The 17787-nt window shown below is 47.3% G+C and overlaps 1 protein-coding gene across 3 annotated transcripts in view; it reads left to right on the top strand.

Moving 5' to 3' along the window:
• kifc3 (kinesin family member C3) overlaps positions 1 to 17787 on the top strand; it is a 29108-nt gene that overhangs the window by 11081 nt on the left and 240 nt on the right. Inside the window, exons 1-21 of one of the 3 annotated variants that reach the window (XM_079164305.1) lie at positions 737 to 1217; positions 4608 to 4728; positions 8510 to 8652; positions 8944 to 9103; positions 9413 to 9474; positions 9608 to 9673; positions 9845 to 9988; positions 10218 to 10508; positions 10723 to 10896; positions 11136 to 11283; positions 11367 to 11497; positions 11570 to 11681; positions 11893 to 12065; positions 12148 to 12252; positions 12332 to 12462; positions 13307 to 13430; positions 13564 to 13693; positions 14438 to 14667; positions 14758 to 14907; positions 15006 to 15135; positions 17029 to 17787. The exon at positions 17029 to 17787 is cut by the window's right edge and continues 240 nt beyond it. In XM_079164305.1, coding sequence (XP_079020431.1) covers positions 969 to 1217; positions 4608 to 4728; positions 8510 to 8652; positions 8944 to 9103; positions 9413 to 9474; positions 9608 to 9673; positions 9845 to 9988; positions 10218 to 10508; positions 10723 to 10896; positions 11136 to 11283; positions 11367 to 11497; positions 11570 to 11681; positions 11893 to 12065; positions 12148 to 12252; positions 12332 to 12462; positions 13307 to 13430; positions 13564 to 13693; positions 14438 to 14667; positions 14758 to 14907; positions 15006 to 15135; positions 17029 to 17051 — 2997 coding nt within the window. In that variant the 5' untranslated portion in view covers positions 737 to 968 and the 3' untranslated portion in view covers positions 17052 to 17787. The other 2 variants (XM_079164304.1, XM_079164306.1) reach the window with 2 other exon arrangements.

The raw sequence follows: 17787 nt of genomic DNA, 5'->3' as shown, positions 1-17787 counted from the left end.
AACGCAGCTGAGCTAACGAGGAGCTAACGGACCGGCCGGAGGAAACAAACATGGAGGGAAGTTAACCGACAGATGATGTGGCTTTGGACTTTTCCTTTTCTAACGTCGTTGCAGCGTTGTTTGTTTTCTTCTTCGTGGATTCTCGGATCAGATATTTCCTGATTAAAATAAGCGTAACAGTATTTTATGACTTCCTGTTGGAGCTTTTCAAAGTTACTTCTTTGGTGTTTGAACAAATGAAGCTGGAAGTCTTTTTTTTTTTAGTTCAGCTCTGCTTCCTCATCCTAAAAATGTTTTTTAATTCTTTCTCAAACTAAAATCTAGGCTGAATTTAGCTAAAAATACGTTCTTGCGTTGTTTGTTTATATACATTCTATACAAACAAAAATCTAATCTTTTCTCTTTTGTTTGACCGATTTGACAAGAAAACAGATTTTTGATTTCGGTGGAATGTCAGAGATGACTCTAAATCTATCTTCTGTTCTATAGTTCTCTGCTGTGAGAGACTTTAACAGTAGAATGAGTTCCTGAAGCAGCAGCTGTGACCTCAGAGGGCTTTAAAGGGTCTGGAGTTACACTGAGAAACTGAAGCTGCTGGCTCCGGTTTCCTGTCAAACGCCTGGACGGGACAAGGTCCACGAGGTTATCAGTGCTGTAGACTGTGAGGGGGCGGGACTCTGTACAGAGGTGAAGCAGGTGAGCAACAAAACAAAGAGAGGATTACACAAACACAGCAGCAGCATCAAACGGAGCTGCTGAGCTTCAACCTATTGAACACTTGGTCCGGCTTCTTCAGGCTGAATTACAATCTGAGGATGTAAACCAGACTCCTGGAGCTCTCACCTGGTCCGGACCCAGCTCCACTTCACCTGGTTGGGTTCAGGTCCGATGGAGCTGAACATCCACCCCGAGCAACCTTCAGTCTGAGCGGTTTCATCGGAGGGGAACCGGACCTGTGGGACGGGGTCATGTACGTCCTGTGCAGCCTGGCGGTCCTGACCCTCCACAGTCTCTTCAAGCGCTGGACCAACAAAGCCGTGGAGCCCGGAGGACCTCCAGGGGACGGACGAGTCCCTGAGGTGTGGGGGACGTCAAGGTCCGGAGAAGATTCAGTGAAGGTCCTGGACCGAAGAGGACTGAGGAGCTGCAGGGCTGAAAGGAAGCAGAGGCAAGGAGGAGGCGTACGTAAGCTCCCTGACAGCAGGAAGCGAGTTCAGGTGAGCAGAGGAAGACCAGGTTCAGGTAGAAACCGCTTAAACAACAGAGTACACGAGCAACACAAGGAAACAATGAGCGAGCGAGAAACGACGAGCGAGCGAGAAACGATGGTGGAAAGTACATTTAGTATTTCTGTGATCGGTTTTCAACATTATGTTCTATATTTGACAGCTTCAGTTACGGTTTACTTTATGGATTCAAACCTAAAACTACAATTGACCCTTGGCTAAGCCCCGCCCCCCTCTGCTACTCCGTCAAGCTGTCAGAGCTACGTTACCATGGAGACCAAACTGTCAATAACTGCACTTCCTGAATGAATATTAGAGAAAGAACCAGAACATCACCACTGTTAAAACAAGTGGAGGTCTTCAATGAATGGTTTCTCTGTAGAGGTTCTGGATGGAGGAAGACTCCTCTATGGTGCTGGAGGTCTTCAATGAATGGTTTCTCTGTAGAGGTTCTGGATGGAGGAAGAGTCCTTCATGACGATGGTGCCTTCACAGACTTTGTGTCTGCTGGTTATTGTCGGTTCCTTCCAGTTAAAGCTGATGTTTGTGGTTCTTAGCAGCGTTGTTTCTTGCCATCAACAGAGGAACGAGAAGCATCTGATCACATGATGTGAAACATTTACTAGCTGGATTCCTGTTTCATGATGACGTAATGTGGGCGGAGCCTCTGTCAGTCAGATCAGTTATGTAACATCAGATTATCATGTGAAGTTAATCTGACTGTGATCTTTGTATTTCATCAATGACCCTGAATATCAGGAGTCTGTTTGAAGAAGGATGAGGTCATCATGATGTCATCATTTATTATTACTGTCTTAACTTTGTAAACCATTTTACAAAGTTAAGACAACCTTTTTAACCTCTAAGCCTATTCTGAGGCCTCTTCTCGAAAATGTCATACCCGTACTCTAAGCGGCGTATCTCTCTAACTACAAGGTCTATTTGAATAATTTCAATGGGATTATAACACTAACACTTGTGATAGTTTGTTAACATGTGTACATATCAGTGTATATGTTACTGGTTAATGCTGAATGAATATAACACACAGCTCAAAATGAAAATGTTCAGCTTTGCCTGGAAGAAAAAGCACTTTTGTCTTTGAAATAATGCAGCAGTAAGCCTGAAACTCTCCACAATCACAGCACAACATGTCAGAAGTCCTTTCTTAAAAGGTTTTACTTTGATAAAGTGAAGCAGGCCGAGTTTATAGAGGTTGGAGTACAGAGAGTTCATGCCAGGTCAAGCCAAAATTCTGAATTTTCCGAATTTTGGAATCAGGTTTCCAGCTGTTATTCTAATTGTATATACAATATAACTATATATTTCACTCGTTTTATCACTAATCTATCTTATACAGCAGTTTGGCATCATTTTGATCCATTTTTGACCTCTCAGGGGCCTGATTTATGTGATTTATGTATTTTATGTGATTTTTTTCGTCGCTCCCTGTGTGTGTGTATTGGCAGTTTTCGAAGCCTATGATTGGTCGATTTGCCCATGTGATACGTCTTAGAATGCGGAAATGCGTGTAGAATGCAGTGGGCTGGTCAGTCAGGTGATTGACAGATATGAAGGCAAATCACTGTCAAAATCCGAGAGCACAAATGAGATCCATGCTCGCGCAAATTTTACTTTGACGAGCACTTTTATATCACTCCGCGAGCAAAAGTCGCTCGAGAAGCTTAAACCTGTTCGCTCGCGAAACTTTATTCTGCTCGCTCTCGAGTCTTTTTTCTGCTCGCTCTCGAGTCTTTTTTCTGCTCGAAAATCACAAACATTTAGTTTTGACAGGAAACGGTGAATAGAAGGCTTCAAAATAAAATGTGCATATATTAAGACCCCCCCCCCCCCCCCCCCCCCTTATGGGCGGGGCCTGCACACTCAAAGGGCTGTTGCATATTTCAGGAGGAGGAGGAGGAGGAGGAGGAGGAGGAGGAGGAGGAGGAGGAGGAGGAGGAGGAGGAGGAGGAGGAGCTCCTCATGCTTCAGTTGAGGCTGAAATATTTATCCATCGCTGGCTGAGAGTGGGGGCTGGGAGGAGAGGGGGCAGGGGAGGAGAGGGGGGAGGGGAGGGGGGGGATGCGTGACGCTGCTGTGCTGTTGCTAGGGAACAGAGGGAGGAAGCGGGGGGGCGTTGACACTGATCCGGCTGTTTGTGTGTCGCTGTCTGAAGCCGCAGCGAGGAAGAGGAAGAGGAGGACGATGCAGCGATGAGGACGCCAATGCCTCAGGGAGGGAGGTAAGGACAGACGGACACAAAGAGGGAGAGATGGAGCATAGGGAGCATAGGGAGCATAGGGAGCAGGAAGCAGACATGTTGAATAGACTCCTCAGTGAGATGGAGGATGTAACCTGATGACCTGAATACGTTGTGTGCTCAGAGGAGATCATTGTTTTTAGGGTTCTGTGTGGATGTCCTGATCGTCCTCCTTTTGTCCGGTAACGTCTTCACTCTGTTCTTCCTCCTGTGGTCATCATCATCATCATCATCATCAGTTCATGTCTCTGGTTCACTCAAACACGTTGGTTTCCTCCAAACACCATTTTTAATACCGTTGCTCTTCTTTCAAATGAGATGCTGCTCGTTGCCTCTGTGCTGCTAGTTTAGATACAGATACAGGTACACATATACATATACGTACGTAGGTAGAGATACAGGTGTGTGTGTGTGTATGTGTATATATATATATATGTGTATGTATGTGTGTATATATATATATATATATATATATATATATATATATATATATATATATACATGTGTGTGTGTAGATATAGGTACAGACGTATATGTATATAAGTGTTTATATAGAGGTATAGATACATGTATGTCTACATGTATTCTCACTTCATCCTCATCGTTTGTACACATCATGCTAACTATCATGCTAACTATCATGCTAACTATCCCTGCAGCCGGGCTGCTTGTTAACCTAGATTCCACTCTGGTGTGTTAACGGTTAACAGCTTTGACCTCTGATGGTTGAGGGCAGTTAGTGACCCTGAACAGGTCGCCACAGTTTAGTTATTGTAACTTTTGGTTTAACCGTTCAAACCCAACCAGTCGGCTATCATTAAAACATGTATTTAGTTTGCAGGGTGATATTTCCATTCTGACACGTTCATTCTCACACTAACCGAAGCCCACGAGACCAAAGGAACCGTGAGGATTTGACACACTTTCCGCTCCTTTCAGTTTTATTCTGAAAAGCTCTAATGCTCTGTCTTTGTGTGTGTGTGTGTGTGTGTGTGTGTGTGTGTGTGTGTGTGTGTGTGTGTGTGTGTGTGTGTGTGTGTGTGTGTGTGTGTGTGTGTGTGTGTGTGTGTGTGTGTGTGTGTGTGTGTGTGTGTGTGTGTGTGTGTGTGTGTGTGTTGCAGCCGGTCCAGCGGTCCAGCGCTCTGCACAGCCCGGTGGTCATGTTCAGTACAAGAAAGACCTGGGATCTTGGCCACGCCCCCTGCCTGCAGGAACTCTGGAAAAAAGACATCTCATTGGACGGTGAGTCAGACGTCTGTCGCAGAGGGGTGTGTGTGTGTCTCACCGGATAGCAGGGCCGTCCTGCAATCAGAGGATCGGTGGTTCGATCCCCGGCCTGGGCTCCACTAGTCGCATGTCAATGTGTCCTTGAGCAACACACTTAACCCCGAATTACTCCCGTAGCTGTGCCCACGGTGTATAGATCCATACTGAAGTCTCTTTGTGTGTGTGTGTCACACCTGTTAGTAATGGAGCTCCACACTGAGAAGAAGCAGGGAAACCTGAGTGTGTTAGTGCAGATAAAGTCACTTTAATTCATTAATGTTTGATGACTGTGTGATGGTTTTACAGATCAGGAGCATCCGGTTCACAGCAGTGTTTCTGCTGAAGACTTTCCTCTCTTCAGCTCATGTCTTATTGGAGCTATTTGTTTCTTTATGTACTGTTTTACTTGAAAGATAATTTCCAGCGTTTATATCGGGGATTAAAACTACTGACAACTTTCACCCTTTCTGAGTGTGTTTTCACTTCATGAATGTTAATTGTAACATTTTGGTCGCTGAAAAAATGTATTTTCAGCATTCGGTTGTACTTCACTCCTGTAACTTCTGGTTGCAAAAAACCAAGATGGCTACTGCCAAAAACCAAGATGGCTACGGCCAAAAACCAAGATGGCTACCGCCAAAAAGCATAACTTGAGTTATCAAAACGTCCGTCCACAAACCGATGATGACGTCATAGTGACGACATGGTTCTTTATCCGGCCTTGATTGATTTGATAGTTGGTGATTATCTTTAGTAAGTAGAGTCCAAAGAGACTTCTGATTATCAAACAGAAGAGTGACAGAGAGAAGCTGTCAGAAAAAACTGAGTATTTTAATAAAAATACGAGCACTAGCACTAAATCCTGAGTGTAAGAAGTGTGTTCGGAACTGTGTCCAGTTTTTGTGAGTCTCAACATTTCTATGGTGTAGAAAAAGCAAACCTCAGCGTTGTTGTGCGTGCGTGCAGTAATCCTGTCGCTGTGAACAGTGAGAATACTGTGTGATTTAAGTCTGTTTAATGCTCAGATTTCCCCACAAAGTGCAGCTTGTTCTCCGGTTGATAAGATGTGTGTGAGCACACACACAGAGTTCCAGCAGATGAATGTGTCGGTGGCTGTTATCAGCTGTTATCTGGTCGGACTGGTTTCCACGGTATTCAGGAGGAGTGCAGCTTTACTCAGGAACACTTCTTCAAAAACAAAAAGTAGGTTTCTTGTTTTGCAATGACCTCAATAATCACCGATCACTTACAAATCTGCTTACAGATTTCTTTCTGTTCATTCAAGACGCTTTTCTCAAGAGATTAACATTTTGTCCTCACAAACTCTCTCCAGGAGAGTTTCAGCACAACCAAGAACCAAACCAGCAGGTAACCAACCTTTATCTGATCAGATGATTTCTAATTCGTGTTGATGCTGTTGTTTGTACAGGTGACGTAGCTCTCCTGGTTTCTGGTTGTACAGGTGACGTAGCTCTGCTGGTTTCTGGTTGTACAGGTGATGTAGCTCTGCTGGTTTCTGGTTGTACAGGTGACGTAGCTCCGCTGGTTTCTGGTTGTACAGGTGACGTAGCTCTGCTGGTTTCTGGTTGTACAGGTGACGTAGCTGCGCTGGTTTCTAGTTGTACAGGTGACGTAGCTCTGCTGGTTTATGGTTGTACAGGTGACGTAGCTCTGCTGGTTTATGGTTGTACAGGTGACGTAGCTCTGCTGGTTTATGGTTGTACAGGTGACGTAGCTCTGCTGTTTTTTAGTTGTACAGGTGAAGTAGCTCTGCTGGTTTATGGTTGTACAGGTGACGTAGCTCTGCTGGTTTCTAGTTGTACAGGTGACGTAGCTCCGCTGGTTTCTGGTTGTACAGGTGACGTAGCTCTGCTGGTTTCTAGTTGTACAGGTGACGTTAGTCTGATGGTTTCTAGTTGTACAGGTGACGTAGCTCTGCTGGTTTCTGGTTGTACAGGTGACTTAGCTCTGCTGGTTTCTGGTTGTACAGGTGATGTAGCTCTGCTTTTTTCTAGTTGTACAGGTGACGTAGCTGCGCTGGTTTCTAGTTGTACAGGTGACGTACCTGCGCTGGTTTCTAGTTGTACAGGTGATGTAGCTGCGCTGGTTTCTAGTTGTACAGGTGTAGTAGCTCTGCTGGTTTCTAGTTGTACAGGTGACGTAGCTCTGCTGGTTTGTAGTTGTACAGGTGACGTAGCTCTGCTGGTTTCTAGTTGTACAGGTGAAGTAGCTCTGCTGGTTTCTAGTTGTACAGGTGACGTAGCTCTGCTGGTTTTTGGTTGTACAGGTGATGTATCTGCGCTGGTTTCTAGTTGTACAGGTGAAGTAACTCTGCTGGTTTATGGTTGTACAGGTGATGTAGCTCTGCTGTTTTCTAGTTGTACAGGTGATGTATCTGCGCTGGTTTCTAGTTGTACAGGTGATGTAGCTCTGCTGTTTTCTAGTTGTACAGGTGATGTATCTGCGCTGGTTTCTAGTTGTACAGGTGACGTAGCTCTGCTGGTTTCTAGTTGTACAGGTGATGTATTTGCGCTGGTTTCTAGTTGTACAGGTGAAGTAGCTCTGCTGGTTTCTGGTTGTACAGGTGACGTAGCTCTGCTGGGTTCTAGTTGTACAGGTGACATAGCTCTGCTGGTTTCTGGTTGTACAGGTGACGTAGCTCTGCTGGTTTCTAGTTGTACAGGTGACGTAGCTCTGCTGGTTTCTAGTTGTACAGGTGACGTAGCTCTGCTGGTTTCTAGTTGTACAGGTGAAGTAGCTGCGCTGGTTTCTAGTTGTACAGGTGACGTAGCTCTGCTGGTTTCTGGTTGTACAGGTGATGTAGCTCTGCTGTTTTCTAGTTGTACAGGTGAAGTAGCTCTGCTGGTTTCTGGTTGTACAGGTGACGTAGCTCTGCTGTTTTCTGGTTGTACAGGTGATGTAGCTCTGCTGGTTTCTGGTTGTACAGGTGACGTAGCTCTGCTGGTTTCTAGTTGTACAGGTGACGTAGCTCTGATGGTTTCTAGTTGTACAGGCGACGGAGCTGCGCTGGTTTCTAGTTGTACAGGTGACGTAGCTCTGCTGGTTTCTGGTTGTACAGGTGATGTAGCTCTGCTGTTTTCTGGTTGTACAGGTGAAGTAGCTCTGCTGGTTTCTGGTTGTACAGGTGATGTAGCTCTGCTGTTTTCTGGTTGTACAGGTGAAGTAGCTCTGCTGGTTTCTAGTTGTACAGGTGACGTAGCTCTGCTGGTTTCTGGTTGTACAGGTGACGTAGCTCTGCTGGTTTCTGGTTGTACAGGTGACGTAGCTCTGCTGGTTTCTAGTTGTACAGGTGACGTAGCGCTGCTGGTTTCTAGTTGTACAGGTGACGTAGCTGCGCTGGTTTCTGGTTGTACAGGTGATGTAGCTGCGCTGGTTTCTAGTTGTACAGGTGACGTAGCTGCGCTGGTTTCTGGTTGTACAGGTGATGTAGCTCTGATGGTTTCTGGTTGTACAGGTGACGTAGCTGCGCTGGTTTCTAGTTGTACAGGTGACGTAGCTCTGCTGGTTTCTAGTTGTACAGGTGACGTAGCGCTGCTGGTTTCTAGTTGTACACGTGACGTAGCTCTGCTGGTTTCTGGTTGTACACGTGACGTAGCTCTGCTGGTTTTTGGTTGTACATGTGATGTAGCTGCGCTGGTTTCTGGTTCATCGTAACATGGCGTCGCTCCGCTTCACTTTGTGTAAAAACACAAATAGACCAAACTTGGCTCTGTTTGTCCCTCCTGTGTGTCCGTAGCCAGCTCAGTGGACTTCCTGATGAGTGATGGTGAAGACGAAGGCTCCTTCCTGTCTCTGCCCACCGCTGCCTTCTCACACCGCCCGTCTCTGAGTGCAGAGCTGTCCGAAACAAACGCACCCAGCCAACAGCAGCTCATCCAGGTAACTGTGTGTGTGTGTGTGTGTGTGTGTGTGTGTGTGTGTGTGTGTGTGTGTGTGTGTGTGTGTGTGTGTGTGTGTGTGTGTGTGTGTGTGTGTGTGCGCGTGTGCGTGTGCGCGCGCGCAGTGACAGACTGCTGACATTGACAACTTTGTTTACACTTCCTGTCCACCTGATCATCATATCTGTGACATCACTGATGATCCACTTTGATGTTTTAGTTACTCTGCATGTTGTTCATCACACACACACACACGAACAACGCTGCTGTAGCTGTGTGTGTGTGTGTTCAGGCTCTACAGGAAAAAGTGTGTGACTTTAAGGCTCGTCTTCGGTCTGAAGAAGTCTCTCGTCACCTGCTGCTCCAGCAGCTAAAGGAGCGGACCGTACAGGAGGAGGCGTGTCTTCAGGAGGAGGCGTGTCTTCAGCGGCGGTCCGAGGACAGAGCTCAAGGTATCGCTGAGGATGATGATGGTCAGATCAGTGTGAATCTGTCCATGTGGTCTGATGTGGTCCACCGTCAAACAGGAAATCATCTCCACATAAAACAACTCTCTATTTGTGCTGTGAAAGATGAATAAAGATTAAAATACAGAAAGAAATATTTTACAACGATTCAGTCACTGAAACATCTTATAGAAGAGCTGAACCTCAAAGCACGACATAGAAAACCAGTTTAGAATAATATCGTGTGTGTGTGTGTGTGTGTGTGTGTGTGTGTGTGTGTGTGTGTGTGTGTGTGTGTGTGTGTGTGTGTGTTAGAGCTGTCAGATCGTCTCCGCTGTCCAGAGGAAGAGCAGCTGGTTACTCGGCTGCGCACACAGGTATGTTTACAGGAAACGCATCACAGCTGCTGACTGAGTCTGTGTTCAGTGAAATCTGTGTTGACAACAAATTGTCAGTATGATAAAAATGAGGAGCTTGTAGGAAGAGCTGACGTGTTGAGTTGTTTTGAAGGTGGAGGAGCTGGAGGAGAAGCTGTCGGATCAGACTCAGGTGGTGGAGAGACTGTGCTCTGAACTGGTGAGACCACATTCCTGAGGAACCGTGGGAACACACACACACACACCGACAGACAGACACACACACACACACACACACCTACAGACACACACACACCTACAGACACACACACACACAGAGGTAACACAAGACAGAACGTTGTACTGAGAGGTGTGTGTGTGTGTGCTCTAGGGGGCGACAGACCTGGAGAAGCAGCTGGAGCTGCTGTTGGTGGAGAACCAGCGTCTGAAACAGGAGCTGAAGTCATGCAGGAGCTCAGAGCTTCAGAGCCTCGACGCTGCTGCAGAGACCTGCAGCCACTGCCCCCACAGACAGGTAGATACAGAGAGACGGGTAGATACAGAGAGACGGGTAGATACAGAGAGACGGGTAGATGCAGAGAGACGGGTAGATGAACAGAGAGACGGGTAGATGAGCAGAGAGACGGGTAGATGTACAGAGAGACGGGTAGATACACAGAGACGCGTAGATGAACAGAGAGACGGGTAGATGTACACTATTCATCCAGCTGTCTCAGTGTAAATGTCCTCCCTGTGTCCTGCAGGACGTGGAGTCCCTCCAGAGACAGGTGTCTCTCTGGGAGAACCAGGCCCGGCAGAGAGAGCGACGGCTGGCCGAGCTGGAGCCAGAGCTGCTGGAGAAAACCTCCAGAGTGGAGAGTCTCCGCCGGCAGCTGGAGGAGTCGAGGAGGCAGCTGGATGAGTCGAGGAGGCAGCTCGAGGAGTCGAGGAGGCAGCTCGAGGAGTCGAGGAGGAGGCAGGAGGAGGCCGAGAGGAAACTCTCCCTCCGACTACGGGAGTGTGAGGAGGAGCTCGCCAGGCAGGCCAGAGTCCAGGTGAGGAGACACCGGTCAGACGGTGACATCTGATACGCGTTGGTGGTTCTGGTTCCTCAGTACGTGGCTCAGACGGTGGAGGTGGACTCAGCTGGTTCTCTGACTAACGTGTGTCCGTTGTGGTTCTGGTTCCTCAGTACGTGGCTCAGACGGTGGAGGTGGACTCAGCTGGTTCTCTGACTAACGTGTGTCCGTTGTGGGTTTGGTTCCTCAGTACGTGGCTCAGACGGTGGAGGTGGACTCAGCTGACTCTCTGAGAGCTCTGGCTGAGCTGCAGACGAAGAACGCCGGCCTTCAGGAGCAGCTGTGTGTTCAGAGGACGCTGCTGAGAGAGCTGGAGAACCAGCTGCACGAGTCCCAGAGGACCTGCGCTCAGCTCAGGACGCAGGTAACATCTGGAGGAGCTGAACCTTCTACTTACCCGTCTGCTGCTCTGTCTGCTGTTTGCTGGCCCATGTCGACGTGTCCTTGAGCGAGACAGTTCACCCGAGTTGTTCCTCGAGGCTGTTCTGATGTGATGAGACCTCGTGTAGTCCTGATGGGGAGTAGGTTAATCTGAAGTATGAAGGAGAAAAGGTGCAGTCGATCCTCTAACCTTTGTCGTCTCTGTGGCTCCTCTGTGACCAGATCCTGGTCTACGAAGGAGAGATGGAGCGAGCTCAGGGTCAGCTGGAGGTGGAGATGCAGAACCTTGAGGAGGAGAAGAACCGTGTGATCGAGGAGGCGTTCGTCAGAGCCGAGAGCGAAATGAAGGCCGTCCACGAGAACCTGGCGGGTCTGACTCTGCTTCCTGTTCTGGTGTTCTGGTTCTGGTTGTGGACTCTGTGGACTGGTGATCAGTGTGTTGTCGTGTTTCAGGTGTGCGGATGAACCTGTTGAGTCTGCAGCCGGCCCTCCGGACCCTCACCTGTGACTACAACTGTCTGAAGAGGCAGGTCCAGGAGTTCCCCTTCATGCTGGACAAAGCTATCACTGAGGCCAAGCAGGAGGTGATGTCTCTCTCTGTCCTCTCTCTGTCCTCCATCAACTGGACTACATTGATAGTCTAACATTTGTCTCAGATCTGTCAGGTGATCAGCGAGGTGAGCTCCACCAATCAGGAGCTTCTGTGTAAATACAAGCGAGAGATGAACCTGAGGAAGAAATGTCACAACGAGCTGGTTCGACTCAAAGGTCTGAACCGACTTCATCATTCTGATTATTGTCTCGTCTTAAATGTGTCCTCTGTGTCCCGTAGAGAGACTGTCCTCTGTGTGTCCCGTAGAGAGACTGTCCTCTGTGTGTCCCGTAGAGAGACTGTCCTCTGTGTGTCCCGTAGAGAGACTGTCCTCTGTGTCCCGGCTTTAGTTTGAACAAGACGACGTCATGTGTCCCTGTCTCCCAGGTAACATCCGTGTCTTCTGCCGCGTCCGTCCCGCCAGTCTCGAGGTGCAGGACTCCAAAAACATGCTGAGCTTCGACTCTGAGGACGACGCCGTCCTCTACCTGTCCAACAAGGGCAAAATGATGACCTTTGACCTGGACAGAGTCTTCCCTCCTAAGGCCACACAGGAAGAGGTACAAGAGGCTCAAACTGATCCTGATCCTCTTCAGAGGGACTCTGTCTAAGTAGTGTCCTCCTCTCTGATTGGTCCACCAGGTGTTTCAGGAGGTCCAATCTCTGGTCACTTCCTGTATCGACGGCTTTAACGTCTGCATCTTCGCCTACGGACAGACGGGCTCGGGGAAGACCTTCACCATGGAGGTATGGTCATGTGTCTCTGAGGTGGGACCAGGACCAGGACTTGGTTCTGGATCATAACCACAGGTCTGTGTGTGTCCAGGGCGCCGTGGACAACCCCGGCATTAACCAGAGAGCGCTGCGCCTGCTGTTCTCCGAGGTGACGGACAAAGATCCAGACTGGGACTACAGGATCTCCGTCAGCATGGTGGAGATCTACAACGAGACCCTGAGGTGAGCAGACCAGGTGCCTGATCTGATCCGAGACCAGCGGTTCAGACGAGAACCTGCTGGTCCAGCCAGAACCAGTGTAGTAAAAGTACTTCATGTACAGTACTTTATGTAGAGTACATCCTGTACTGCACTATATATAGATTTGTACTTTTCTAGTCTTTTGACCACTCAAAGCCTTTTAACACGACATGTCATTCATCCATTCACATCCATTCATATCCAATCATATTCATATCCAATCATATCCATTCATCCATTCATATCCATTCACATCCATTCATCCATTCATATCCAATCATATCCATTCATCCATTCATATCCATTCACACCCATTCATCCAATCATATCCATTCACATCCATTCATCCATTCACATCCATTCACATCCATTCATATCCATTCATTCACTGGTGGCAGGAGGCTTCCATCACGACTAACTCTGAGCTGAGAATCTGTCACTGAGCCACAGTACATGTACATCATAGGCTGTACATGATGTACTCTATATAAAGTACTGTACATGATGTACTCTATATAAAGTACTGTACATGATGTACTCTCTATAAAGTACTGTACATGATGTACTCTCTATAAAGTACTGTACATGATGTACTCTCTATAAAGTACTATACATGTTGTACTCTCTATAAAGTACTGTACATGTTGTACTCATGATGTTTTGTAATAGAACATCTGTGTAAAGGACTCATGTGGACTCGGTCCAGAACTCTGAGACCTGGTCTCAGATTATACAGAATGTAAACAAAGATCACATGACCTGAGCCTGTGTGTGTTTAAGCCCTGAGTGCAGTCTGCAGGTTGTAACGGTCTCTGTTGTCGCTCAGGAACCTGCTGGGGGAGAATCCCTCCGACAAGCTGGACATCAAGATGAACCCCGACGGCAGCGGACAGCTCTACGTCCCCGGACTGACCGAGATCACCGTCCAGAGCCCCGAGGACATCAACAGGGTGAGGACTTCCTGCCGCGCTCGTCCTTTCAGTGTAAACCTCCTCCAGTCGGCCGCCGGTCTCTGCTGTCTGTGTGCTGCTGTGTTTGACTGTGTTTAACAGAACAGACGTTTAAACCTTGAACGTGTTTCAGGTGTTTGAGTTGGGTCACATGAACAGAGCGACGGCCTGCACCAACCTGAACGAGCACAGCTCCCGTTCACACGCTCTGCTCATCATCAGCGTGTCTGGAGTCAACGCTGCTACAGGGAGCCGCACACAAGGTACACACACACACACACACACACACACACACACACACACACACACACACACACACACACACACACACACACACACACACACACACACACACACACACACAGGATACACACAGGGTACACACACACACACAGGGTACACACACACACACACAGGGTACACACACACACACACACACACACACACAGGGTACACACACACACACACACACAGGGTACACACACACACACAGGGTACACACACACACACACAGGGTACACACACACACACAGGGTACACACAGGGTACACACACACACACACAGGGTACACACACACAGGGTACACACACACACACACACACAAGGTACACACACACACACACACACACACAGGGTACACACACACACAAGAAAACCCAGCGCTGCACTCAGACTGGCGTGGACATTGATCCCCGTGTAAACGGTGATGTCATTGGTCCCCGTGTAAACGGTGATGTCATTGATCCCCGTGTAAACGGTGATGTCATTGATCCCCGTGTAAACGGTGATGTCATTGGTCCCCGTGTAAACGGTGATGTCATTGATCCCCGTGTAAACGGTGATGTCATCCTGGTGAAGAGAACTAGAACAGAACCTTGTAGTTCCTGGTGAACATGAGCAGCTTGTTTTTAGACCTGGTTGTTACAGAGACTTGGTGGTCTACAGACAGAAGGGGGTCTCTGCTGGTCCGTTGGTCCTGAGGGTTTCTGGTGTGTCTGGTTCACAGGGAAGCTGAACCTGGTGGACCTGGCGGGCTCGGAGAGGATCGGGCGCTCGGGGGCGGAGGGCAGTCGCCTCAGAGAGGCTCAGTGCATCAACAAGTCTCTGTCGGCGCTCGGTGATGTCATCAACGCGTTGCGGGGCCGACACGCCCACGTCCCCTTCAGGAACTCACGCCTCACATACCTGCTGCAGGACTCTCTGAGCGGGGACAGCAAGACCCTCATGATGGTGCAGGTGAGACCAGAAGAACTACGCTCCTTACATAGACCTGCAGAGAGACGTTCTACAGACCCTGAGTCCTCTGGTCCTCTGTGTTGTGTTCAGGTGTCTCCTCTGTCCGGGAACATGAGTGAGTCCGTCTGCTCGCTGAAGTTCGCTCAGCGTGTTCGCAGCGTCGAGCTGACGTCCTCGTCGTCCTCCAGGAGACACGAGAACTCGTCCACCTCGTCCTCGCCGACACACGACAGCGTCGAGGTAACGGAGACGTTTACATTTACCCTGTGAAGCTGATCAATCCAACAACATCCACTCTGAAGTGTGTGTGTGTGTGTGTGTGTGTGTCCTCTCCTCAGCTGGACTCCCCCCCGGTGACCCCCCTCCCGCTCCCCATCTCTCGGGCCAGCAGTGCCGGCTCCTCTCTCAGCTCCGCCTCCAGGACTCCCAGCAGCTCCCGCAGGAGGTCCCAGTCTCAGCTGTCCACTGGTACATGTACACACACGCAGTACAAATACACATAATATACAGAGAGATACATAAACATGCAGTACAAATACACATGTAGTGATGCCTTCACTGACTCGACTTCAAAGAGAAGCAGGATTCTCATTTATATTTATTTATTTCATCACTTCTTCAAAGTTTTCCTTTGTGTCCGAATACATTCAGTATTATTTCATCAGTACAACTACAGTATCTGTTACAGTACTACTGTGTTTATTCACTGATACATTCAGATACTTCTACTGTAGTAACCAGCTGCTGTCATTCTGTCGTCTGATTGGTTGGTTTGCAGACAGACAGGTAGACAGAGCCGGCCCATTGGTGGGGGACGGTGGGCAGGTAGGTGGGGGTGGATGCTGATTGGTGGATTGCTTGGCATGGAAGCGCTCAGCATGGCATGATGCCCCGCCCCCTTTCCTTCTAAACTCTAACCACAGAGCTCCACCTGCTTGTGTCTGTGCGCCTGCAGGGCCGTGAGCAGGGCCCACTGTTAAAGAGCAGTTCAAGACCAGTTCAAGACCAGTTCAAGACCAGTCCAAGACCAGTCCAAGACCAGTCCAAGACCAGTTCAAGACCAGTTTAAGACTAGTTTAAGACCAGTTCAAGACCAGTTCAAGACCAGTTAAAGAGCAGTTCAAGACCAGTTCAAGACTAGTCCAAGACCAGTTTAAGACTAGTTTAAGACTAGTTTAAGACCAGTTTAAGACTAGTTTAAGACCAGTTCAAGACCAGTTCAAGACTAGTTAAAGAGCAGTTTAAGACTAGTTTAAGACCAGTTCAAGACCAGTTAAAGACTAGTTAAAGACCAGTTCAAGACCAGTTCAAGACCAGTTCAAGACTAGTCCAAGACCAGTTTAAGACTAGTTTAAGACTAGTTTAAGACTAGTTCAAGACCAGTTCAAGACCAGTTCAAGACCAGTTCAAGACCAGTTCAAGACCAGTTCAAGACTAGTTCAAGACCAGTTCAAGAGCAGTTCAAGACCAGTTTAAGAGTAGTTAAAGACCAGTTTAAGAGTAGTTAAAGACCAGTTTAAGAGTAGTTAAAGACCAGTTTAAGACCAGTTTAAGACTAGTTTAAGACTAGTTAAAGACCAGTCCAAGACCAGTTAAAGACTAGTTAAAGACCAGTTTAAGACCAGTTTAAGACTAGTCCAAGACCAGTTTAAGACTAGTTAAAGACCAGTTTAAGACCAGTTTAAGAGTAGTTAAAGACCAGTTTAAGAGTAGTTAAAGACCAGTTTAAGACCAGTTTAAGAGTAGTTAAAGACCAGTTTAAGACTAGTTTAAGACTAGTTTAAGACTAGTTTAAGACTAGTTTAAGACTAGTTTAAGACCAGTTTAAGACCAGTTTAAGACCAGTTTAAGTCACAAGGAAACGATTACTGATTCTCACAACCTTTAAAGGGTCCAACAGAGAAACATCCACAGAGTTTAGCTTAGCTTAGCTTAGCTTAGCACAGAGACTGGAAGCTGGGGGAACGGGTGCTGGTTCCAGTCCTGGACTGATCTCTGTACTGGACTCACAGACTAAACTAGGCCCGTTACAAATATCTCTTCTTTTATACATTCAGAACTTCTAAAGAGGTTTTGAATGCCTGTCATCAAATAAAACAGTTAAACTAAATCCTCTGAAGTAAGTTTGAATCTTTAAGTCTTTAACCTCTAGAAGGGGGGGGGGGGGTCAGAGTACACACATGTAGTACAAATCACTTCTGAGAACGAATGAAATGATATTTTAAAATATTTCAGAAACGTACATGACGAAGAGATTCTGATCAAATGGACCATGTAACCTATTTTAATCACTCAAATCACTCATTAGACAAGTCATGTGACTGAATGACCTGCTGACTGATGGTCTGGTTTTCTCTCCAGGACGACTGAAGCTGACAGCCTGAAGGACCTGGAGGAGGTCCAGGTCTGACTGGGTCCAGGTCTGACTGCAGGGTGTCTGCCAACACTCTGAAGCTGAACCGACTCCTCCTCTGCAGGATTGATTGATTTAAGGCTCGATGACCTCCTTCAGCCGCTGACGGGAGGATGGAGACGCTCAGCCTGCTGGACTTTCACAGCAATCTCTAGAAACAGACTCATCAGCAAAGAACAACGCGGCCAAACTTCTTCTGTCTTCTCCTTTGATGACAAACATTTAAAGATCTAAAATGAATTTCAAGAGAAACGACTGAACCTTTAAAGGTTCTGGAGTCCTTCATCACGTTTATTAACAGTATACGCTCCAATCACAGTATTTCTTTTGTTTTCATAAAGTTGCACTTTAAAATGTTGAGATTTGTTTTCTAAGCCACAATTCCAGATGTGGTTAAATCATAATATATGATATAATGTGGTTAAATCATAATATATGATATAATGTGGTTCTATATTGTTTTATAATACAATCTGCTTTAATCTTGTGTTTTATTTAGAGTTTTATTCTGTTGGTTGAGGATGCTGACGAAGTGAAGAGGTTCATTTTAAGCTTAAATCTCAACATTAATCTCATCACGTCCTGAATCCTCGTCTGTAGTTCTTAACGGAGGCGGTCTTTGTGTCCTCGTGGTCCAATCAGAAGAGAGAACACTACCGGTCCTCTGGATGTTTTTATTCTTCTTTCAGCTCGCTGAACAGGACGTT

Source organism: Pholis gunnellus, assembly GCF_910591455.1.
Source record: "Pholis gunnellus genome assembly, chromosome: 1".
In the NCBI taxonomy this organism is placed as follows: domain Eukaryota; kingdom Metazoa; phylum Chordata; class Actinopteri; order Perciformes; family Pholidae; genus Pholis; species Pholis gunnellus.
The sequence above is the reverse complement of the archived record's forward strand: the minus strand, read 5'-3'. Positions and strand labels throughout refer to the sequence as shown.